Source organism: Microcaecilia unicolor, chromosome 3, assembly GCF_901765095.1.
Source record: "Microcaecilia unicolor chromosome 3, aMicUni1.1, whole genome shotgun sequence".
Taxonomy (NCBI): Eukaryota; Metazoa; Chordata; class Amphibia; order Gymnophiona; family Siphonopidae; genus Microcaecilia; species Microcaecilia unicolor.
In genome coordinates this window covers 76065779-76092060 of record NC_044033.1, presented here as the reverse complement: position 1 = coordinate 76092060, position 26282 = coordinate 76065779, and the positions used below count along the sequence as shown (strand labels likewise).

Sequence of the window (26282 nt, the reverse complement as noted above, 5' to 3'; positions counted from 1 at the left end):
ACCAGGCGAGGAGTATGGGAGAAAAGATAACCTCCATGGCATAGGGCCACAACTGAAGTAGAGTCTTCAGGGTAAAGCCAAGTTTCAGTTAGGGCAAGCAGATGGAGAGTACAAGCGATAAAGAGGATGTAGGAAAGTTTGTTACAGACAGAGCGGGCATTCCACAGAGCGCAAGAAAGAGGCAGGGAAGGAGAGGGGAGGAGAGGAACAGAAATTAGATTGGCGATATCACAGTGTGACCTGCACAAATAGGATGAGAGCTGATGTGGAGGACCAGGATTGGGATTAATGACCCCAGCGGAGAGCAGGAGAAGGAGCAAGAAAGTACGGAGAAGAGTAGGAGAGGTACGACGACAGCGACGAAGGCGAGATGTACTCAGATAGAAAGGAGATGGATGAATGGAAGGAAGGAAATGTTGAAGGTTGAGAGCTGAGAAAAAGGAAGAGGAAAAAAGAGATGGTGAGATGATGAATACAGAGGGTGGACAGTGTGTTCCTGCAGTGTACAGTAGTTTCAGATGGAGAAACAGATTAGGAAGGGACAGTACCAAGAAAAAGAAATGTACTGGAGCCATAAGTAGCAACTGGGAGAAAAATAAATGTAAAGAGAAAAAAGCCCCGGTGCGCGGCACCTAGAGCGGAGGCCCTGAGTGGATCAGAGTGGACCTGGGAGTCATCCCGGAGAAGGCTGTAAAGGATATGCAGATGAGCTGCAAGTCCTCCACAGCACCTGAAAGGCAGCCGTTTGGGCACCTCTCAGCCGAGGAAGGCTTACCAGGGGTTAGGCCGAAGCCAGCATTTCTCCCCCTGAGGGTCGCCTGAACCCAAGAGGAGGAGACACGTTCCTTGGCACTCCCATCCTGAGGTCTGAAGTCAAAAATCTCTGATACAGACTGCCTGTGAGATTCTGAGCCAAATGACTTCTCAGGGATTTCTTGATCTCCCTTCAGAACCTATTCTTCCTCATGAAAGGAGAAAGCCTCCTCCAGAGGAGCTTTCCTTTACCACCTTTTTATGGGAGTTGGCTCAGTCATTCCCTTTTCAGTTGGAGGTTGAGGATGAGCCCCGCTTTCTCTCATTTAACTTATACAGGGGTACATTGGGCCCTTTGTTTAAGGTACCAGGTTGTCAACTGTTTATGTATGCAGATATTTCTATTTTGGTTCCTGTTCAGAAAATTTTGATCAGTACAGCTAATTTAGTAAATGACTGTGTGCATATTATTGAACAGTGGACCATTATAAACTTGTTTGAAGTTGAATACTCAAAAAAACCTAAGATTCTTTGGTTTAGTATCACTTCGGACGCAATACCCGTAGAGCTGTCTTTCCTTGGGAATGAGAATTGCAGTTGATAGAACATCTAGAGTTTTAGGGGATATTTTAGACTCTGCTTTCACAATGGAGCCACAAGTGAAAAAAATTATTTGGGACTGTTAAACTGAGACATTTGCATTTACACTTTATTAGATTATCTTTTTATGAGGATCATTTCAGATTTTTGGTTTAGTTACTGATTTTACCTCACTTCTATTACTGTAACGCTTTGTACTTGGGTGTCTCTGTAAGGATGATGCACTGACTTCAGCTACTGCAGAATACTGCAGCTAGATTGATTTTAGAGTGAAGAAATCTGATAGAATTACTCCATTATTAATGTGGTTGCATTGACTTCCAAATCAGGCTTTTTTTTTTTTTTTTTAAGTGGCTTGTATAATTTTTAACACACTTCCAAGTTCCAGCCCAGAGTATTTTTTACACTCTTTATCTTTACTTGCATCTAAATGGTCATTGAGTTGGCACCGTTTGCTCGAATTTCTGTCTAGCAGAGGTATTCAATTTAAACATATTTTAAACTCTTACTTCCAATTTCAAGCAACTAAGTTTTGGAATACATTCCCTTTATATTTAAGACAAATTTCTTCTTAAATGAGCTTTTGTAGGGCCATGAAAACTTTATAATTTGCAAAATATTATACTAATGATAATTAAGTTTTACTTTAGTATCTGATATTGTTTTAGTCTTATAACTCCTGGTGTTTGCACCAGTCTTCTTTTTTGTATGTTGCTTAGAACCTAAATATTGGGGATTAGGCCACTAATAATTATATAGACTAGAAAAGAATATTAGACATCATGTACTATGATGCCCCTCAAAAGGAAATTGTGATAATGTCCACGCACAGCATTCTTCAGGCTATGCAGATGAAGTACTGGGAATCCCCTCTCTGTGTAGGCCATTCAGAAGAAAGCTGACTGTATGTATAGAGTCCAGAACACTCTCAGGTTCGAGAAGCAGTAGCATTTTTACCATTCCATGGTGTTCGAATCCACTCTCAAAAGAGCCAAGAGCTCCAAGTCTCGCATCTCAGCACCCCCAGGGAGGAATCTTTTGGGAGATAGGTTTACCAGAATACTATGCACAGTGTGGTGAACTTTAGACACTCTGGTCCCTGAGCAGGCCGCTGAGTTCTGCCAGCTGCTAGCCAAGAGAAGGAGTGCCAAAAGAATATGGCCAGGGCCACCTGTTATACTTTCTATATGGCCTCCAAGGCCTCCTCCACCTGGCTGCTTGTGTCAGACCAAACTGGTGGATATCCCATGCCAAGGAGACAGTCTTTTTTGTGACAATGTGGAGGAGGTCACTGACCTTATTAAGAGACAAACTCGTAACATCAAGTCACTGTCTTGGCCCATCCCTTCTGCAGCCTCCATATCTCGGCATTTTTTGGGTAGTATTCAGAGAAGGATCTACTACACTTTAAGGTGTAGGTTAATTTCTTCAGCTCTTCCCAATAATCCCAGGGCTTCTGCTTCCATCCAAGTTGGCCATGAGCCCAGAAGTCCCAGCCAGCTCCTCAGTCAAATCAAGAGATGAGCTTCTGACTGACTCCAGGAGAGCATAGCTGCCATAAAAGTAACCATGGATGGCCTACCGGTTAGAAGAAGACTGAATTTTTTTTTGTTGTTGTTGTTAAGAAATGTGGCCTCTTGTAACCTCAGACTGGTAGGTTCTCAAAATAGTCTGGACAGGTTACACCCTTCATTGGTGGAAATTTCCTCCAAATTGCCAGTCAAAATCATTGAAATTAAGCTCTCAGCACCAGGAATCGCTTACAGAGGAATTCTCTTCCCTTCTGCAGGCCCATGCAGTCCAATCCGTCCCACCAGGGAAAGAAAGAAAGAGATTTTATTCCAAGTATTTCCTTGTGCCCAAAAACAGGTTTTTTTTTTTTTCATTTTTTTTGGTCCCATACTAGATCTAAGGGCCTTGAACAAGTACCTAATAAGAGAGAAGTTAAGGATGGTTTCCCTGGGTATCATGCTCCCCATGATCCAGGGAACGATTGGCTATGCTTTCTGGACTTAAAGGATGCTTACAGCAACAGACAACATATCTTTATAAAAAGGAAAGTAAAGAAAAACAAGAGAAACAAGAAGCCTATGTGGTTCTACAAACAAGTGGCCGAAAAATAAGGACAAAAGAGGCTGTGTTTAAGAAATACAGATGAACTCAACAAGAGGATCGTGGAAAAGATTTCCAGATTAAACTCAACGAAGTGAAGAGGGAAATACGGCTGTCAAAAGCACAGGCGGAATTAAAAAATGGTTAAAGATGTAAAGGGAGATACTTGTGATCTGGCTTGGTGACTGTTGGAAACAGGATTCTGGGCTAGATGGACCTTTGATCTGACCTAATATGGCTACTTACATGTAAGACCTTTTTCAGATGTATTCAGGAAAGGAGAAAGGCTAGAAATGGAATTGTAAGAGTAAAAGATGCTGAGAACAGCTAAGTGGAAAGGGATGAGGATAAAGCAAATGTGCTAAACAAATACTTCTTTTCGGTGTTCACAGAGAAAATTCCTGGAGGACCATGGTCAGCAGCCGAAGGTATATCTAGGAATGGAGTAGATATTGCACCGTTCACAGAAGAAACCATTTATAAACAACTTGAAAATCTGAAAGTGGACAAAGCTATGGTGCCAGATTGTATACATCCCAGAATACTGAGGAAGCGCAGAGAAATTCTGGCGGAACCACTTATGGATTTATTTAATAGATCTTTAGAGATGAGAGGTTCCATGGGATTGGAGATGATTGGATATGGTCCCTCTTCACAAAAGCGGGACCAGGGAAGAAGTGGAAAACTACAGGCCAGTAAGGAAAAAGAGTCAAGTCACTGCTGACGGAAAAGATAGTTAACTTTCTAGAATCCAACGGGTTACAGGATCTGAGATAACATGGTTTTACCGAAGGAAAATCCTGCCAAGTGAATCTGATTGATTTCTTTGACTGGGTGACCAAAGAATTGGATAAAGGACATGTGCTAGATAGAATCTACTTGGATTTCAGCAAAGCCTTTGATAAGGTTCCTCACAGAAGACTCCTGAATAAGCCGAAAGGGTGAACTTAGGACCCAAAGTGGTGAACTGAATTGGAAACTGGTTGACCAATATGCGACTGAAGTTGGTGGTAAATGGAATTTACTCGGAGAAAAGGAAGGTGAATAGTGGCGTGCCTGAGGGTCAGTACTCATGCCAATTCTGTTTAATTTATTTGTGAGAGACATTGCTTAAGGGTTAGAAGGAAAAGTTTGTCTTCTTGCAGATGACACAAAGATCATAAACAGAATGGATACTCCGGAGGGAGTAGAAATCATGATAAGAGATCTCCAAAAATTAGAAGAATGGTCAAAGGTCTGGTAGTTAAAATGTAATGCAAAGAAGTGCAGAGTGATGCACTTGGGATGCAGAAATTCAAAGGAGATGTGTGAGATAAGTGGTGAGAGATTGATAAGCACAGCTCAGGAGAGGGACCTTGAGGTGATGGTGTCCGTGGATCCTCAGGGTGACAAAACAGTGTGATAAGGTGGTGGCCATGGCCAGAAGGATGCTGGGCTGCATAGAGGGGTATAACCAGCAGAAGAAAGGATGTGTTGATGCTCCTGTGCAAGTAGTTGGTGTGGCCTCACTTGCAGTATTGTGTTCAGTTTTGTAGGCCCTATTTTGCTAAGGAAGTAAAAAGAAGCAGTTCAGAGAAAAGCAACGAAATTGGTATGGGGTCTGCACCACAAGATAAATGAGAAGAGACTTGATGAACTGAAGATGTATACACTGGAGAAAGGAGAGACAGGGTTGATATTTTTAAGGTATTAATCTGCAAACAAAATGTTTCCAGAGACAGGAAGGCAGTAGCAGTAGAGGACATGAATTTAGGTTGCAGGGGGACCAATTCAGGAATAAGGTTGGGAAATATTTTTTCATGGAGAAGGGTGGTAGATGCCTGGAATGCCCTCCTGTCGGGGGTGGTGGAGATGAAAACAGTAATGGAATTCAAAAATGCATGGGATAAACACAAAGGAATCCTGCATGGAAAGAACGGAACCAAACAAACTTAGCGAAGTTTAGATGGCAACTTCAGTAATTGGAAAGCAAGGGCAGGTGACAGCTTCAGTACTTGGAGAACAAGGTCAGTGCCGGGCAGACTTCTATAGTCTGTGCCCTGTAATGACAAGGACATAGCAAGATCAAGTATGCATATGTAGTATTGTATCATACCTTATGCTATGAGTTTATCTTGTTGGGCAAACTTGATGGACCGTACAGGTCTTTATCTGCCTTAATCTAATATATTACATCCTGTGACTGGGGTGTATCTGAATGTCTCTCAGATTCACACTTGGGAGACATCACTACCAGTGCCATGTCTTGCCTTTTGGCCTCCCATCCACTCCCAGGGTCTTTACAAAATGACTTGGAGTAGTTGCAGTGTTGCTATACAGACTGGGAGTGCATATGTTTCCCTACGTTGACGATTGGTTGGTAAAAAGCACATCAGAGGTGAGAGCTCAAGAATCAGTGTGAAGAACTATTTGGGTGCTAGATCTACTAGGATTTGTTGTCAACTAGCCAAAGTTCCATTGCCTTTCAGTTCAGTGATTGAAATTCAAAGTAGCTTTGCTGGACACAATTCAGGCCCAAGCCTTTTTACCAGCCCAATGTGCAGAGGCCTTGGTCAGCATGTGCCTACCCAGCAAGAACAACTGCCTGACAAACAGATTGAGCAGGATATAGCAACCACACAAATGGTCTCTAAACATGGGCATAGCCCGGAAGATGTTCCGAGAGTGGGACACCCTCTCGGTGGATCTCTTTGCCACTCATCTGAACAACAAAGTCCCTCAGTTCTGCTCCAGGCTCAGGTCACATAAAAGACTAGCATCAGATGCCTTTCTCCTACATTGCCTTTTTCTCTTAGGCAATTGGATAACTACAAGTTATTTAGAAAATTATTGAAAACCTTTCTATTTACAAATATTATAATCATGAATGATTGCTGTTTGATTTTGTTGTATTTGGTGTATTTTTTTGAATCTGGTATTTAACTTCTTGAAGAATGCTTCAATGTTTTTGATTGTAACCAGCACTGACCTGGCTGGTAGTTGTGGGATATAAGATTGTAATAAGAATTATTGGGGGGAGGGTCTTCTGTATGCGTATCATCCCATACCTCTCATAGAGAAGACTTTGCTGAAACTCAGGCAAGATCAGGGCACCATAAGAGTGTAAGAATATAAGTAGCCCTACTGGGTCAGACCAATGGTCCATCTAGCCCAATATCCTGTTTCCAACAGTGGCCAAGCCAGGTCACAAGTACCTGACAGAAACCCAAATCGTGGCAACACTCCATGCTACCCAGTCCCAAGGCAAGCAGTTGCTTCCCCATGTCTCTTTCAATAGCAGACTATGGACTTTTCCTCCAGGATCTTGTCCAAACATTTTTTAAACTCTGATACGCTAACTGCTGTTACTACGTCCTCCAGCAAAGAGTTCCAGAGCTTAACTATTCGTTGAGTGAAAAAAATATTTCCTCCTATTTGGTTTAAAAGTATTTCCATGTAACTTCCTTGAGTATCCGCTAGTCTTTGTACTTTTGGAACAAGTAAAATATTGATTTACTTCTTCTTGTTCTACATCACTCAGGATTTTGTAGACCTCATTCATATCTTCCCTCATCCTTCTCTTTTCCAAGCTGAAGAGCCCCAACCTCTTTAGCCTTTCCTCATATGAGAAACGTTCCATCCCCTTTATCATTTTGGTTGCTCTTCTTTGAACCTTTTCTAATTCCGCTGCCTTTTTTAAGATACGGCAACCAGAACTGAATGCAGTACTCAAGGTGAGTGAGGTCACACCATGGAATGATACAGAGGCATTATAGTATTTTTGGTCTTATTCACCATCTCTTTTCTAATAATTCCTATTTGCTTTTCTGGCTGCCGCCGCACATTGAGCAAAAGATTCTAATCGCTCCTTACTGGCCACGGCAGATCTGGTTTCCTCTTCTTCTGGAATTGTCCCCCAAAGATTCGTAGAGATTGTACTGTTTTCCGACCCTCATCACACAGAACAAGGATTCCCTTCTGCATCCCAACCTCCAATACCTGGCCCTCACTGCTTCGATGTTGAAAGCGTAGGACTCGAACCCCTGGGATTGTCTGAGGGTCTCTTGCCTTACAGAGAAACTGCTTGAGTACCTCCTACACCTCTCTGAGTTTGGTTTGAAAACCAACTCTGTATGGTTCATCTCAGTGCAATTGGTGCTTATCACTGTGTAGAAGGTGAGTCCATCTCTGTACAGCCTTCAGTTGTTCACTTCATGAGAGGTTTGTTGCTGACAAAGCTCCCCACCATACTTCCCACTGTGTCATGGGATCTCAACATATTTATTTATTGGGATTTATTAACTGCCTTTATGAAGAGATTCACCCAAGATGGTGAATAGTCCTCACCCAGCTGATGAAAGCTCCTTTTGAGCTTCTGAATTCCTGTCATCTGACGTTTTTGGCCTAAAAAGTTTTCTTTCTGGTGATGGTCACTTGTGAGCTCCAGGCCCTGGTAGCTCATCTATCATATACTAAATTTCATCACACCAGAGTAGTCATCCTCACGTACCTCATACTTTAGACTACAAGCGAGCCTTAGTCTTGTATCTGAAGTGGACTCAAGCCCATAGACAATTCACCTAGCTTTTCATTTCTTTTGACCCTAACCAGGTTGGGGTTGACCATCAGCAAACATGCACTTTCAAATTGGATATCTGATTTCTTCTCCTTTGCTTTTGCCTCGGCTGATCTGGCTCTTGAGGGTCATGTCACAGCCCACAGTGTCAGAGCCGTGGCTGCGTCAGTAGCCCATTTGAGATCAGCCTCCATAGAGGAGATTTGCAAGGCTGTGACGTGGTCTTCAGTTCACACATTCACTTCCCACTACTGTTTGGCTCAGGATACCCAATGTGACAGTCGGTTTGGACAGGCAGTTCTGCAGAATTTGTTTGGTGTCTAGAATCCAACTCCATCCTCCTAGGCCCTGTTTTATTCTGTTTCAGGCTGCATCTGCACAGCTCAGTTATCCTATCTTTCTTGTTTTTGGTGAGCCTGGTAGCTAGGGATTCCCAAATGTGAGAATTCGAAAGTCTGATTGTCCTTGGAGAAGGCTCTGGCAAGTGGATAGATTGAGGTCATATTTGGATGTTGACTCTTATGGGATTGTGGATCAGGTAGTTATTTTGCCAGTTCAGAATTCTGAGAATAGCCTGTATGTTGAGTTCTCTGAGGACAAGTTGGCTTACCATTCTCACAAGTGGGTAGACGCATCCCGTGTCACCCGGGCTGGCAAAATACCAGAGAGATTAACGAGAGCTTTCTGGAGCATGAGCAGCGCGCCACTGTGCATGTGCGAGTGCCTTCCCGCCCTCGGCGCAACCTCCACATGCGGGACAGCGGGTTTTTTCGCTTGTTGCTAAAACATCTGGGAGAGACCTATTTTTGTGCCTTTTCAGTATTTTTTTCGCTACCTGCTCCCTCTTTTCTCCCTTTTTTCCTTATTTTCAATTTGTTAAAAAAAAAAAAAAAAGTCCCTTACGGTCCCTAGCTCTTTTGCATGTGTTTAAGTTTTAGTTCTTTTTCAGCGTGGGCCAGTTTTAGGACTGCTCAGTCGGGTCTCCTTTTTGTGCCTTCTTTCCCTTTTTTAGGCACCATCGCAACTTTTAATTTCGCTGAAGCCATTTTTCCTTCCATGTCATCAAAGACTCCGAGTGGCTTCAAACGCTGTACCCAGTGCAACAGGACCATCTCGGGAAAAGACACCCATTCTTGGTGTCTACAGTGCCTCGGGCCTGACTATAGCCCTGCCAATTGTGTCCTTTGTGTTCGTATGAAGAAAAGGACCTAAATTTCCCGAGAGGCTCAAAATGAAAAGATTTTTGGTGCCAGGTCCGTTTCTTCGATGTCAGCATCGCCATCGAGGTTGGAGACGTCGAGTACGGCACCAGCATCAGGAGTCATGGTAAGGATGGCTGCTATGAGACCCCGAGGTACTAGGAGCAGTAAGGCATCGAATGGGTCTGCACCTGTCTGCTATGCAGACTCCCCAGGGACTGTCCATTGTCGGACCCGACCCCGAGGCGACATGAGAATTCGATGTCGTGCTCATCGGCACCGAGGAGCATGGGTGACGTTCATCGGGTGAAGGCCAGGAAGCACTGTCGCCAATCTCCATTGACACTCTGTTCCGGGAGCTCCGGGATGCTGAAGGATTCGGCACCTGAAAAGCATCGACACCAGGAGGACTGCTCCCCCTCTATCCAGGAGGTGCCGATGCATGCATCTCCTAGCAGATGAGGTCCTGCTCCTGCACCAGCCCTGACGAATCTGCAACCTGAGCTTCAACCAGCTCCACATCCTTTATCGACGGCAACCCTCGATAAGCACATCCGGGGCTTGCTCCCTGAGCTTCTGGAAGGCCTCATGCAGCGATGTGCATCGGCATCGAGGGTGCTTGCACCTGCCATGCCGTCCGCTGCACCCTCGTCTGCCCCTCAGCCCACAGTGTGGCCTCCAGCGCCTCTTGCAGCCCTGGTGTCGACACCTTTGATGTTGACGGAGGAAGCTTCGCCGGAGTCGAGACAGGAGCCGGCTTCTCAACACTGTTCTAGAGGACATGGGTCCTCGATGTCAAGGCAGGCCTGGTCTCGGAAATCCTTGAGGGACGTGCTGTCTGATACCGAAGAATGCTCATGGGAATCAGAACAGGATCTCGGGTACTTTTCCTCAGATGAGTCCTATGGGATCCCTTTTGAGCCCTCCTCTCCACCTGAGAGGAGATTCTCTCCACCTGAGAGCCTCTCATTAACTTCTTTTGTATGGGAAATGGCTGAGGCACTTCCATTCCCTGTAGAAGTGGAGGATGAGCCTAGTGCCAAGATGCTCGAGGTCCTGGACTACACCTCCCCTCCTAAGGAGGCAGTTACGGCTCCTCCCCATGAGGTACTGAAGGCAGTCCTCGTTAGGAACTGGGCCTCCCCTTTCCCCAAGAAAATTGACACCTAGTATCGGAGAACCTGGGTTGGCGAGGTCTCAGTTACCCCATGACTCCATGGTGGTGGAGGAGGTCGCTGACCAAATTAAGAAGCACAATGATGCTATGTCTTCTCTTTCCCGCCGGGCATCTTCTGCTACTACCTCCTCATCCAGAAAGTATTTTAGTGAGTCGCAGAGTGCTCCCTATTCCTACTCTAGGCGTAGGTACGCTTCTGCGGCTCGCCAGCCTGCTCAAGCTCAGCCCCAGTTCGCTTGTTCTCGTCAACAGCGTGCGCCCAAGGCCACGGCTGCTCCCTAGCAAAAGCAAGGGATGAGCTTTTGACTGGCTTCAGCAGAGCAAAGCCACAATCAAAGTGTCCCGGACGACTTGCCGGTTGGGGGGAGGTTAATGTTTTTTCACCAAAGGTGGCCTCTCATAACCTCCGCCGGTGGGTTCTTCAAGTAGTCCGGCTCGGGTACACCCTCAATTTGCTTTCCAGACCTACAGATTGTCCTCCGAGAGCCCATTCTTTCAGCTCTCAGCACAAGCAGGTACTTGCAGAGGAACTCTCTGCCCTTCTCAAGCCTATGCGATTGAACCCGTTCCACCAGAGGAAGAAGGGCATGGATTCTATTTCAGGTACTTCCTTGTGCAGAAAAAGACAGGGACGATGTGTCCCATCCTAGACCTAAGGGCCCTGAACAAGCTCCCTAGTCTGAGGAAAGTTCAGGATGGCTTTCCTGGGCACCCTTCTTCCCATGAGTCAGGAAAATGATTGACTATGCTCTCTGGACTTGAAGGATGCATACACTCAAAATCCCGATACTTCCAGCCCACCAGAAGTATCTTCGGTTTCGGCTGGGAACTCATCACTTTCAGTACCGCGTGTTGCCTTTTGGCCTTGTGTCAGCTCCCATGGTCTTTACCAAGTGTCCAGCGATAGTCACTGCATCACTACACAGACTGTGGGAGTTCATGTGTTTCCTTATCTCAACGATTGGCTGGTGAAGAGCACCTCGGAGGACGGTGCTAGGGAGTCCATGTGGTTGACTGTTCGGATGCTAGAACTTCTAGGGTTCGTTAACAACTACCCCAAGTCCCATCTCCATCCAGTTCAACAATTGGAGTTTATAGGAGCCCTGCTCGATACGAAAAATGTCCGAACCTACCTCCCAGAGGCGCATGCAAACACTGTTCTTTAGCTGGCGTCCAAGGTTCGGACATCGCAAGGTTGGGCCATATGGCTTACACAGTGTACGTTACACCCATGGCACATCTACACATGAGATCTGCTCAGTGGACCCTAGCTTCTCAGTAGTATCAAGCCATGGGAAGCCTAGAAGATGTCCACCACTGAAGAGAGCGGATAAACTCCAGGGACACCTGGATGACAATTCAGTCATGGGATTTCCATAGCAAATTCCTTCGCCTCAAAAGGTGTTGACGACGAATGCATCCCTCTTGGGATTGGTGAACTCATGTAGATGGGCTTCACACTCAAGGAGCTTGGTGTGTCCCCCTCCCCCCTGAAAACGAATCTTCAGATCAACCTCCTGGAGCTCCGAGTGATTTGGAACACTCCAAAGGCGTTCAGAGACCAGCTGTCCCATCAAATTATTCTAAGTCAAACAGACAGGTTGCAATATATTATACCAACAAGCAGGGGGCATCAGATCTCGCCGTCTGTGTCAGGAAGCCATCCAGATGTGGCATTGGGCACACCAACATGGCATGTTTCTCCAAGCCACTTATCTGGCGGGAGTAAGCAACAACATGGCCGACAGGCTGAGCAGGATAATGGATCCTCATGAGTTGTCTCTCAATACGGGCATAGCCTGCAAGATCTTCCGAGTTTGGAGCACCCCCTCGATGGATCTTTTTGCCACTCAACTCAACCACAGGGTTCCTCAGTTCTGTTCCAAGCTTCAGGCCCACGACAGACTAGCGTAAGATGCCTTCCTTCTTCATTGGGGGGTCAGGCCTACTGTGTATCCTCCGATACCTTTAGTGGAAAAGACTTTGTTGAAACTCAAGCAAGACCATGGATACATGATTCAAATTGTTCCCTACTGGCCGTGACAGATTTGGTTCCCTCTTCTTCTAGAATTGTCTTCCAAAGAACCGTGGAGATTGGAGTGTTTTCCGACCCTCATCACTCGGAGCAAGGGGTCACTTCTACATCCCAATCTCCTGTCTCTTACTCTCATGGCCTGGATGTTGAGAGCCCAGAATTTGCTTCCTTGGATCTTTCAGAGGATGTCTCCTGCTTCTTGCTGGCTTCCAGGAAAGATTTAACTAAGAGGTGTTATTCTTTTAAATGGAGGAGGTTTGCTGTCTGGTGTGACAGCAAGGCCATAGATCCCCTTTCTTGTCCTATACAGACTCTGCTTGAATACCTTCTACACTTATCAGAGTCTGTTCTCAAGACCAACTCCGTAAGGGTTTACCTTAGTGCAATTAGTGCTTATCAGTGTGTAGAAGATAAGCCTATCTCTGGACAGCCTTTAGTTGTTCACTTCATGAGAGGTTTGCTTTTATCAATGCCCCCTGTGAAACCTCCACCAGTGTCATGGGATCTCAACATCGTTCTCACCCAGCTATTGAAAGCTCCTTTTGAGCCACTGAATTCCTGCCATCTGAAGTACTGGAAGGTTGTTTTCTTGGTAGCTGTTACTTTAGCTCGTAGAGTCAGTGAGCTTCAAGCCTTAGTAGTTGATGCACCTTATGCTAAGTTTTGTCACAACAGAGTAGTCCTCCTCAGGCACCCCAAGTTCCTGCCGTAGGTGGTGTCTGAGTTTGATCTGAACCAGTCAATTGTCTTGCCAACATTCTTTCCCTGACCTCATGCCCATCCTGGCGAATGCAGCTTGCACATCTTGGACTGCAAGAGAGCGTTGGCCTTTTACATGGAGCGGCCGAAGCCCCACAGACAGTACAGTTGTTTGTTTCTTTTGATCCCAACAGGATGGGGGTTGCCGTCGGGAAACGCACCATATCCAGTTGGATAGCAGATTTCATCTCCTTTGGTTATGCCCAGGCTTGGCTGACTCTTGAGGGTCATGTCACGGCTCATAATGTTAGAGCCATGGCTGTGTCGGTAACCCTCTTGAAGTCAGCCTCCATTGAAGAGATGTGCAAGGCTGCGACGTGGTCTTCAGTCCACACATTCACATCTCACTACTGCCTTGAGCAAAATGCCTGAAGCAACAGTCGGTTTGTGCAGTCAGTGTTGCAGAATCTGTTTGTGGTCTAGAATCCAACTCGACCCTCCTAGGCCTGTTTTGTTCTGTTTCAGGCTGCATCCTCATCTAATTGTTTATAGTTTCAGATTAATCTGTGTTAAGTCCTTGCCATTGTGAGACCCAATTGACCAATGTTTGTTGTTTTGGATGAGCCTGGATGATAGGGATTCTCCACTTGTGAGAATGGTTAGCCTGCTTGTCCTCGGAGAAAGCGAAGATACTTACCTGTAGCAGGTATTCTCCAAGGACAGCAGGCTTCACATTCTCACAATCCCGCCCATCTCTCCTTGGAGTTGTTTTTTCTTCGTTTTTATTTTGTATTTTGCTTTTGTATTAAACTTAAAGGCTCAGTCGTGCTGTGGGTGGGATGGCGCTCACTCATGCGCAGTGGAGTGCTGCTCGCTGTCCAGAAAACTCTCGTTAATTTCTTTGGTATTTTGCCGGCCCGGGCGACGTTGGATGTGTCTGCCCACTTGTGAGAATGGTAAGCCTGCTGTCCTCGAATTATACCTGCTACAGGTAAGTATCTTCGCTATACTGGGAAATGTTTCCTGTCCCATATACTGGATTCCAGAGACCATTGAGCCTTGACGTCTCACAGTGTAAGTAAGCAGGCCTTGGATTTATTAAAAACTGGACAAACAGTTTGAGGAAAGGATGAGCTTTAACATGGCCTACTTACATACCGTTTACAAACCAGCTTTTAAACAAGAATATGGGGAAAGCTGATAATTGCTCAGCAGAACATGGTTCAGAGTGACGCTTCTTTGCAGATTACTAACAAAACAGGTTCGTTAGGGCATCCTGATAGCAAAATTGTAATAAAGGTAAAAGTAGCCCAGGTGCCTTTAAATAAAGATCAGAAGGAGTTGAAAGATTCCAAATTATACTTTGAAATGTCTGCAAATGCCAGAAGTCTGGAACTATCGAATGGTATCAGAACTCTGATTTAAATTGTGGCAGGATGCCATGGTAAGCTTTCCTATCTTATGTGATTACCTTTGTGGCTGAGACAAATGGCAGGAACTTTGAGCCCTTGTGCCATGTATTCCTTGAAAGTGTGGGTTTCCATGGGGTTGGAAACAGACTTTGAGCTTTCTAGAGGCATGCCTGTCTTGGATAACCCTCTTTTCCCACCTGGGATTGGGCTCGATGTATTTCGAAAATGGGTGGCATTGGATCTTGTGCAATGGGGTCAATTGTTTGGTGATGGGAAATTATTGTCTTTTGAATCACTGGTAAATATTTATGTTTACTGGTGCAGTATCACTATTCTTTTATAGGCAGCTAGTGCATCTTCTAATTTCTGGGAGAGTAAAGGAGAAGTTAATGGACAGTAGCTCATTTTTGGAGGATTTGTGTGAAAATGTGGTGGGCTCCAAGTCTTGATTTTGGTTATTTATTATATATAAATATCTTAGAAATCAAGGCCCTAAAGCAGGGTTTTCCTACCTCTGTCCTCAGGGGCTACAATACAGTTGGGTTTTCAGGATTTCCCCAATGAATATGCATGAGATCTACTTGCATGCACTACCTCCATTGTATGCATGAAGATCTCATGTATGTTCATTGGGGAAATCCTGAAGACCTGACCTGGCAAGGGCTGAGGTTGGACACCCCTGCCCTAAAGCTTTCCCGTCAAGGGTGCTGGTAAATTGAGCTAGTTGTGCAATAGGGGCAGGACTGGATGCAAATGGAAGTGACCTTGGCAAAGACTGAGGTGGTAGTTAATACCCAGGAAAATGATGTAAAGATTATTTCCATATCATCAAGCTGATCAATCCATAGACTGGTGGGTTGTGTCCATCTACCAGCAGGTGGAGATAGAGAGCAAACTTTTGCCTCCCTATATGTGGTCATGTGCTGCCGGAAACTCCTCAGTATGTTCTCTATCTCAGCAGGTGGTGGTCACACACAGCAGCAGCTCTGGCTAGGCCTCCAAGCCTAATTCTTAGGTTTTGTTGAGTGCCTGGGGTTGAGGGCTCTTTTGAGCAAGTGGAAACCTGGTGGTGCCAGGTCCCTCCTTTTCTCCCCCCTCCCGTTGGCTCCGTTAAAAAAAGAAAAAAAAAAAAATTTTTGAACGTCCTTAAAGGCGTTTATTTCGACGTTTATTTAAACGTTCATTGCAGCTACTCACTGGGACACCAGTTCGTTACAGCTCGGAGCGGACAGCAGGTAATTTTTACCTTTTTATAGCGGGCAGGGGGTTCCCCGATTCTTCTCCTCGTGGCATATGGCGTCGGAGGGCGAGGGCGCAAAGGGTCGCTCCCCGGATCGCTTGAACGCTTCTAGAGGGGATGCGGGGGTCTTACAGCCTGATTCGCCCTTGTTGGGTGACAGTTTCGTGACCGATGAATGTCCCGGTCCTTCCTCCGGCGTGGCGGTTTTTCCCGCCATAAACGCCCATCCCCCGCTCCTCGCCTCCGCCATCTTGGCCGGCCACGCGGCTCGGACGGCTTCTTCGTGGGCCGCCCTTGAGGTTGGAGACATTAATGCCATGAACGCCCTTAATTTGGGCGACGGCACAAAAGCGGCTAAAGTTAAGCGCCGTTCTTCCCGCGCTGCTCCTTCGTGGAGTGTCGCGCCGGACGCCATTTTGGATGCGCAGCATGTCTCTCCCCCGCTCTTGCGAGCGCCGGTTGAGGGTGCGTCTAGGGCTGTTGCCCAGGCTGCGGAAGTGCACAGTCTGGGGGGGTTTCTCCCCCGAGTTTATTTTGCTGCTGCATCAGGCTTTCCTCATGCAAAACGCTGCCCCTGCTCCCTCGTCTGGTAAAGAGGTTGAGGTTCCCAGAGGTAAACGCCCTCGGGTTGATTCCCAGGCCTTGGAGGACTTTGTCTCCTCCGATGTAGATGAGGGCAGCGTGTCTGAGGTCTCCCAACGGTCCTTTGCGGATTCCTTGGAGGAGACGGATCCCCGCTCGGATGGAGCGGATGACCCCTCTGCAGCGCGGCTTTTTAGCCCAGAGGATTTGCCCAACCTGTTGTTACAGGCCATGGACACTTTGAAGATTTCCTCTCCGGAGGACGTCTCTCCCTCAGCCCCTGTTGGCTCTGCCATTATGCTGGGGACGAAGCGCCCGCCTAGAACCTTCCACGTGCATGATGCCATGCACTCCTTAATTTCGGCTCAATGGGATGTCCCGGAAGCGAGCCTTAAAGTGGCTAGGGCTATGTCCCGCCTCTATCCTTTGGCTGTGAGTGAACGTGAGGCCTATCTGTGGCCTACCGTGGATTCTTTAATCACTGCGGTGACTAAGAAAACGGCGTTGCCGGTGGAAGGTGGCACGGCCCTAAAGGACGCCCAAGACAGAAGATTGGAGGCGGCCTTAAGGTCGTCCTTTGAGGCGTCTGCTTTAAGTTTGCAGGCCTCAGTTTGCGGCTCCTATGTGGCCAGGGCGTGCCTGACTATGGTGCAGCGGGCTTCCCCCTCGGATCATTCCTTGAGGGCTGATTGGCCGGCCCTGGAATCGGGCTTAGCCTATTTGGCAGACTTGCTGTATGATGTCTTGAGGGCCTCAGCTAAAGGCATGGCTCAGACAATCTCTGCGCGGCGGTGGCTTTGGCTGAAACATTGGTCTGCTGACCACGCCTCTAAATCCCGCCTGGCTAGATTGCCTTTTAAAGGCAAGCTGCTCTTTGGGGTCGAGCTGGACAAAATCGTGACCGATCTCGGCACGTCTAAGGGCAAGAAATTACCAGAGGTCAGGGCTCGGGCTAGTACTCGTCCCGGTACCTCCAGAGGACGGTTGCAGGAAGCCCGTCGGTACCGCCCGGGCAAGTCGGGTTCCTCTGCCCCCTCTTCCTTTAAGAGGAATTTCTCCCCCAAGCAGCATTCCTTTCGCAGAGACCGCCGTCCCGAAGGTGCTTCCTCCGGTCCTCCCCCAGGGTCTCGTACCCAATGACGGGGCCTTGGTCCACGCCCCAGTGCAGATTGGAGGACGGCTGTCCTCGTTTCTGGGCGAGTGGACCACAATAACTTCAGACGCGTGGGTGCTGGAAGTCATCAGAGACGGCTACAAGCTAGAGTTCTGCCGACCCTTAAAAGATGGGTTTGTACTCTCTCCCTGCAAGTCTCCGGTCAAAGCTGTGGCAGTGCAGCAGACCTTGGACAATCTGATCCGCCTGGGCGCGGTCGTTCCTGTGCCAGAAAGTCAGCTTGGCAAGGGACGTTACTTCATTTACTTTGTGGTACCAAAGAAAGGAGGTTCTGTCCGGCCTATTCTCGACCTCAAAGGGGTCAATCGGGCCTTGAAAGTGCGGCACTTTCGCATGGAGACTCTCCGCTCTGTTATAGCGGCAGTGAAGGCAGGAGAGTTCTTGGCTTCCTTGGACATCAAGGAAGCGTACCTGCATATTCCCATCTGGCCTCCTCATCAACGCTTTCTGCGTTTTGCAGTCCTGGGACGACACTTCCAGTTCAGAGCCCTCCCATTCGGGTTGGCTACTGCTCCGCGGACCTTTTCCAAAGTAATGGTGGTCATCGCGGCCTTCCTGTGAAAGGAAGGAGTACAAGTCCATCCTTATCTGGACGACTGGTTGATCCGAGCCCCCTCTTATGCAGAGTGCGGCAAAGCTGTGGACCGGGTAGTTGCTCTTTTGAGCTCCCTGGGATGGATCATCAACTGGGAGAAAAGCCAGCTGCGCCCGACTCAGTCCCTGGAGTACCTGGGAGTTCGATTCGACACCCAAGTGGGCAGAGTGTTCCTGCCAGACAATCGGATTGTCAAACTTCAGGCTCAGGTGGACCAGTTCCTGGGAGCCTCTCCTCTTCGGGCTTGGGACTATGTGCAGCTGTTGGGCTCTATGACGGCCACGATGGAAGTAGTGCCCTGGGCCAGGGCCCATATGAGACCACTTCAACACTCCTTGCTGCAGCGCTGGACTCCGCTGTCGGAGGATTATGCTGTGCGACTTCCCTTGGACCCAGCAGTGCGCAAGGCGCTGAGCTGGTGGATGCAGACAGACAAATTGTCTGCGGGAATGCCTCTGGTGACCCCAGAGTGGATTGTCGTCACGACGGACGCCTCTTTGTCGGGCTGGGGAGCCCACTGCTTGGGAAGGACAGCGCAGGGGCTCTGGTCTCCTGCAGAGGCAAAGTGGTCTATCAACCTCCTGGAACTCAGAGCCATTCGGTTGGCGCTTTTGGAGTTCATCCTGGTACTGGTGTGGAAGCCTGTACGGGTTCTGTCGGACAATGCCACGGCTGTGGCCTATGTCAACCGCCAGGGAGGTACCAAGAGCGCCCCTCTAGCCAAGGAGGCTATGAATCTATGCCAGTGGGCGGAAGCGAACCTGGAGCAGCTGTCAGCGGCCCACATTGCCGGAGTCATGAATGTCAAGGCGGACTTTCTCAGTCGCCATACCTTGGAGCCCGGAGAGTGGCAGCTATCTGCTCAGGCGTTCTTGGACATCACGAAGCGCTGGGGCTAGCCGAGCCTAGATCTGATGGCGTCATCGGCCAATTGCCAAGTGCCGCGCTTCTTCAGCAGAGGACGGGACCCTCGATCCCTGGGAGTAGATGCCCTTCTCCAACAGTGGCCGACACAAGAGCTCCTCTATGTGTTCCCGCCCTGGCCCATGGTGGGCAGGGTGCTAGACCGGGTGGCAAAGCATCCCGGCAGGGTAATCCTGGTGGGTCCGGATTGGCCCAGGCGTCCCTGGTATGCGGACTTGATCAGGCTCTCAGTGGACGATCCTCTGCGACTGCCAGTGGAGCAGGGCCTGTTACATCAGGGTCCCGTGGTGATGGAGGATCCCTCCCCCTTTGGTCTTACGGCCTGGCTATTGAGCGGCAGCGTCTGAGGAAGAAGGGCTTCTCAGACAAGGTCATCGCCACTATGCTGAGAGCGAGGAAGCGCTCTACTTCTACTGCTTACGCCAGGGTTTGGCGTATCTTTGCAGCGTGGTGTGAAGCAGGCTCACTTTCTCCCTTCACTGCTCCAATTTCTTCAGTGTTGGCGTTCCTGCAAGAAGGTCTGGAGAAAGGCCTGTCGCTCAGTTCCCTTAAAGTCCAGGTAGCGGCTCTGGCTTGCTTCAGGGGCCGCTTGAAGGGTGCTTCCCTGGCTTCACAGCCAGATGTGGTGCGCTTTCTCAAGGGAGTTAATCACCTGCGCCCTCCTCTGCACTCAGTGGTGCCTGCGTGGAATCTGAACCTGGTGCTAAGAGCATTGCAGAAGCCGCCTTTTGAACCCTTGTCGAGGACATCTCTGAAAGACCTGACGTTGAAAGCAGTCTTTTTGGTGGCTATCACTTCAGCCAGAAGAGTTTCCGAGCTCCAGGCGCTCTCTTGTCGAGAGCCTTTTCTGCAGTTCACTGAGGCAGGAGTGACTATTCGCACAGTGCCTTCCTTCCTGCCCAAGATTGTTTCTCGCTTCTATGTGAGTCAGCAGCTCTGTCTCCCTTCCTTTCGTAGGGAGGACTACCCAGAGGAGTACTCTGCTCTTAAATATCTGGATGTGAGACGAGTCATCATCAGATACTTGGAAGTGACCAATGAATTCCGGAAATCGGATCATCTGTTTGTCCTGTTTGCAGGTCCTCGTAAGGGTCTGCAGGCTGCTAAGCCTACAGTGGCAAGATGGGTCAAGGAAGCCATTGCAGCGGCTTATGTGGCCGCGGGGAAGGTTCCGCCTATCCAGCTGAAGGCTCACTCCACGAGAGCTCAGACGGCCTCGATGGCAGAGGCCGGATCCGTCTCCTTGGAAGAGATATGCAAGGCGGCAACTTGGGCTTCGGCTCATACATTCTCCAAGCATTACCGTTTGACTGTGGCTGCACGGGCGGAGGCCTGGTTTGGAGCTTCAGTGTTGAGGTCAGGGATTTCTATGTCCCGCCCTGGGTGAGTACTGCTTCGGTACATCCCACCAGTCTATGGATTGATCAGCTTGATGATATGGAAGGTAAAATTATGTATAATCATACCTGATAATTTTCTTTCCATTAATCATAGCTGATCAATCCATAGCCCCTCCCAGATATCTGTACTGTTTTTATTCTGGTTGCATTTCAGGTTCAAGTTTAGTCTTCAGTTACTTCAGAAAGACTTCGTGTTCAAGTTCTTCCTTCACTTGGATTCTTCAAGAGTTGAGACGAGTTTGTGTTACAGTGAGCTGCTGCATTCCTCTCCCCTCCGTTCTACGGGGCTGGATTGAGATTTAAATTCTGCCGGCACTCCCTCCCGCTTCGTGCGGCTGTAGGGCAGCTTTGTACCCCTCCCGCTTCGGCGGTGTTAGGGTCAGTCAGCTCCTCCCGCGGTTGCGGTTGCAGGATAAGCCAGATCCCCCCGCATCGGCGGGCGTGGTGTCCCTCCCCCGCTCCGCGGGGATGAGCTGGACGGATTCCCCTCCCCCACTTGTGTGGGGATGAGCTGGGTTAATTCCCCTCCCCCGTTTCGGCGGTGGTGAGCTGGGCAGAGTGTCCCTTTGTGGGTGTAATTCTCTAAGTGCTGAGTCCTGCGGATGGAGCTTTGATATCGACATACTGAGGAGTTTCCGGCAGCACATGACCACATATAGGGAGGCAAAAGTTTGCTCTCTATCTCCACCTGCTGGTAGATGGACACAACCCACCAGTCTATGGATTGATCAGCTATGATTAATGGAAAGAAAATTATCAGGTATGATTATACATAATTTTACCATATTGATGGTACTTAACCCCAGCTTGGCTTCCCTTCTTTCTGGCACTCACCTGTTTGCTGGAGGGAATGTGGTGAAGAAGGCATTATGAGTTGTATTTGGTGGGGCTGTTTGAAAATTAGAGCATATTGGAGAACCCATTCAATTCAAACTTCGGCCATGGATGGGGATGGGTGATTCCTTGGAATTCAGAAACATTTTTGTTTAATAAGCAGCTACCTGGTTTGACAATTTCTCAGAATACTCTCCTTAGGCACTGCTTTGATGCAGCAAAGCTGGTCCAAGAAGGTGCCTGGTAATTTGAGGGGATACCATTGCAACAGTGCTGGTTGACTAAAGTGTGAAACTTTTATGATATGGAAAAACTATTTACTTAGAAGAGGAAATCATTGCAAAAATGTTAAGTTCTTCGTTCAATTAATGATCACCAAATTTGCTCATTTAGAATCCACCAGACACAGCACTTTCTTTTTCCTCCCCCCCCACACACACACATTTGGAATACACTTCCCCTTTCCCTCCGTAGTGACCCCTCCCTGAAATCCTTTAAGGTTAATCTAAAGACCTGGCTTTTTAAGCAAGGTTTTGAGGACTTGATGGCTTCCTTGGGATTCCCTTTTATAGTTGTGATCAGTACATTTTTATTTCTGTGCTTCTGTTCTGCTTCTCTATCTTCTATCTTTATTAAAATGAATGTGCACCTTTCCTGTTATTGTTGGAGTTCTTTTCCTTTCTGAATTTTTAGGTTGTACACCGTTCTGCTCTGCCATGGCAGTTAGAGCAGTATAGTAAGTTTTAATAAACCAAAAACATTTGGGGGCCCTTGATTCATTTGTTTTCACCTGCAGTATGAGTCAATACCTATGAGCCCTGGTCTAGAGTTTTAGTGTTTAGGAGTTTCTTTAGAGATACTAGTGAGTGGGAGGTCTATGGTTGGATTTGGAATTGGGGAAAATCGTGGTTCACTGGAAGTGCATTTGACTTTATAATTGCATTGATTGTAAGCTGTATTTGATCTCCGCTTTCCCCGATCCTCTTTAATTTAATGATGTTACCACTAGCCAGATCTTTATCCAACCTAAACCTTAACCCTTATATTTATGCTGACGATGTGATATATATATATCTCATATAAAAATGACTTGTCTGAAATTGTAGATAAAATTAATCTCAGTTTCCAAGTTATGAATTCATGAGCGGATGCATTCCAACTGAAACTCAATGCAGAAAAAACACAATGCCTTATATTATCATCGCAGTATAATAAAATCAACTATACCAATATAAATATACTAAATCACACTCTTCCTGTTGCGGACAACCTGAAACTCTTAGGTGTAACAATCGATCGTAACCTTAGTCTAGATAACCACGTGAAAAATGTTATAAAGAAAATGTTTTATGCAATGTGGAGGCTTAGAAGAATAAAACCTTTCTTCCAAAGAGAGACATTCCTCAATCTAGTGCAATCACTGGTATTGAGCCATTTGGATTACTGCAATTCCTTATATGCGGGATGCAAAGCTCAAACCATTAAGAAACTCCAGACTGCCCAGAACACCGCAGCCAGACTGATATTCGGAAAGGCGAAATACTATAGTGCTAACCCCCTTAGAGAAACATTACACTGGCTTCCACTAAAGGATCGAGTTACATTCAAAATATGCACCTTAGTTCATAAAATTATTTATGGAGATACCCCATCTTACATGTCAGACCTTATAGATCTACCAGAGAGAAACAACAAAAGTTCATCACGTACTTTCTTTAAACCTCCATTATCCCAATTGCAGAGGACTTAAATACAAATCAATACATACATCTAGCTTTTCATACATCTGTACACAACGATGGAATGAATTACCAACCACTATAAGAAAAACATGCGACTTGATGACCTTCCGGAAACTACTGAAGACTTACTTGTTCAAAAAAGCGTACAAAATGGATCCCTCATAACGCTCGGACTCCTAAACTACACCAGACACAATTTTATATTGGAACTCTTTTATTTTGCCTATTTTATTTACACCCTAATTACTGATAATCATACCCTGTCCTGATATCATTGTTATGTTGTTATCCATTTATCCTAATTACTGACAATTATACCTTGTCCTGATATAATTATATTATGTTGTTATCCACTTACCCACTTCTTAATCAACATAATTTTCGTCTGAACCTTAATAGCAATAATTCTGAAATTCTTCTCCATTAATATAATTGCCATAATATTCCTATGCACCTTATCTGTTATATATACTCTGATTCTCTAATCCATCAATGTGATTGTAGTTGTATTATATTGTAAGCCACATTGAGCCTGCAAATAGGTGGGGAAATGTGGGATATAAATGCAGCAAAATAAATAAATAAATCTGACATGAGACCTTTGGAATAATTATCTTTGTAGAGAAGTGTTATTCATACCTGATATTGTGGCAGTTTTGTTTGTCTTTGAATTTAATAAATCTTCCACAAACAAAAAAAAAAAGGAGAGTTAGAATGTTTAGCACTGAATAAAAACATAGACATAATTAGGATCTCAGAAATCTGATAAGAGGAGGATGCAGGAATGTTTAAGTAATTTAAAAAGATGTGTCAGAGATATAATTGCAGTTGAGGCCCATGTTTGTTATAGCCTTTCCTAAAATGTGTTGTCATGCACAAGCTGACCCAGCAGTGATCCAGCAGTTGTTAAGACTGGTGAATCCTGAGCAATTGAAAAAAAAAGTTTGGATAATTTCCTAAAAGAAAAGTCCATAAGACATTATTAAAATGTTTTTTTTTTTAATGTGGCTGGTCCTAATTATGGGGATAATATGTATATATGTGAGCACCCCAGGCTTGGGAGTCACTTTCTTGACTACTTGATTCTGACCTGCTTGTCAGTGGAAAAAGCATTGTTGCTCACCTGTTACAGGTGCTTTAAGTAGCAGAATGGATCAGGCACACAAGTGAATCTCTCCCACCTGCCTGAGAGTTTTCTTAATTCTTGAGCTTTGAAATGATGGAGCCGAGGAGACCACTGTATATGGGAAGGACCATTCATGCTCAGAAGTTTAGACTAAATTCTAAGTTCTGGGAGACCAACAGCATCACCCACTTGTGTGCCTGATCAATATTGCTGTCTATAGATGACAAAACAGATGAGCAATAATGCTTTCCTTGTCATATGTGATCTAAAATTAATTTACATATCTGAAAGGAAACAGGTGGTCTGTGAATTGAAATGTAGTTGAACAGATACCATATTTGGTGCTTTTCCAATAAACATGTTCTTCGTGGTCACACTTACTTTTATTTCCAACAGGTTTATATATGAAACGGAACATTTTAATGGAATTGCAGAACTACTTGAGATCCTAGGAAGGTAAGTCCTATAGTTGTCCAATGTTCCCTTATTGCTTCTCTCCTTACAGCTTTCCTTTTCTTTGTCCAGTAGTTTATTCTCCTTCGGGATTTATTTTTATTTGTTTCTTAAACATACAGTCTGTAAGGGCATTCCAAGATGGTGGACACATGATCGATGCCGCTGGCGATTTTGTGTCTCTGTTACCTGTGATTATGGAGAAATAGAAAGCCAGGCAGAGGGCTAAACCTCCCAAAGACCTCCAAGTTGCAATTTGGCCAAATTGATTCCTGTTGTCGCAGCTCAGAGAAAAAGAGGCGTTTGGAGCAGTGCCTGCAGGGATGTGACTCTGCTGGCAGACAGCCAGAGTGTTCTGATGGGCCAGATGATATTTGAGCCTAGACTGTCCTTCACCTCTTCAGCCAAGAGTGTCAACGCCTCCTGACCTTGATGACCAGAGCAAGGGGAGGGAGTGTGCCCAAGCTTGGATAGAGGTAGGGAAGGCTCTGGGAGTTGTTATTCCTCTTGTTTCAGACGAAGGCCAACAAGGAGCTATGGAGGTACCTGTTGATTCCTAGGTTGTGAAATCATGGGAACAGCCAAACCTTGGAGCTGAGGGAGGAATGCAGGTGGAAACTTTGATTTTGAACAAGCTTTTCTCTCTAATATATCTGGAATAGTCTCTCATAAACCCTCCAGTATCTCCTTGGATACTGTATGTTTAGCAATAACTGATTTGGGCAAGACTCTTCTACCAGTGGTGAATAATCTGAACCCTCATGCAAGTGGTTTGGAAAACAGACTTAAAAGATGTATCTGCTGGTAATACTGGGAAAATTGAATCAATTCTTCAAATTCAGTCCATTATGATGCTAAATTGGAAAGTATTGATAATGCAATGAGGAATACCAATTTGAGGATATTAAACTTTCCTAAGGAGAGTAATATTTCAGCAAAAGAAACATTAAAATGTTTTTTGAGAGAATCTCTGAAGTGACCTGAAGTTTTAATACCAACCACTATACGAGCATCACCCTGGTGAAGTAGGAAGTACTCCTGTAGCCAGGACCTACCCACCAGGGGACATACTAACCTCTTGCACCAAGGATATGTCTCCAAGTGCTGCCCAGGAGGGAAAGGTTAGGACAGCTGTTGTAGTTGGCGATTCAATCATTAGGCATATAGATAGCTGGGTGACTGGTGGACGTGAGGATCGCCTGGTGACTTGCCTGCTTGGTGCGAAGGTGGCGGACCTCGCACGTCACCTAGATGGGATTTTAGATAGTGCTGGGGAGGAGCCAGCTGTCTTGGTACATGTGGGTACCAGTGACATAGGAGAATGTGGGAGAGAGGTTCTGGAAGCCAAATTTAGGCTCTTAGGTATCAATAGAAATCAAACAAAATAAAACATGGAAAAGAAAATAAGATGATACCATTTTTATTGGACATAACTTAATACATTTCTTGATTAGCTTTCGAAGGTTGCCCTTCTTCCTCAGATCGGCAACACTTCACAAGTCCAGAACACTGCACCAGTGATTTCACAGTAAGAATACTGAAAGGTAATTTTAAAACAATACAGGAACGTAAGACCTTTGAAATAAGAATGATTGAATATTTTGACACCCAACAAACAGGACTTAATAAGGATCTGGGTTTTCTAACTCATTATAGAACATAAAGCTGTA

The 26282-nt window shown here is 46.3% G+C and overlaps 1 protein-coding gene across 1 annotated transcript in view; it reads left to right on the top strand.

Moving 5' to 3' along the window:
- PPP2R5A (protein phosphatase 2 regulatory subunit B'alpha) overlaps positions 1 to 26282 on the top strand; it is a 346604-nt gene that overhangs the window by 131401 nt on the left and 188921 nt on the right. The window contains exon 6 of the mRNA XM_030196067.1: positions 24556 to 24615. Within this exon, the coding sequence (XP_030051927.1) occupies positions 24556 to 24615 (60 nt within the window). The remainder of the gene's footprint in view (positions 1 to 24555; positions 24616 to 26282) is intronic.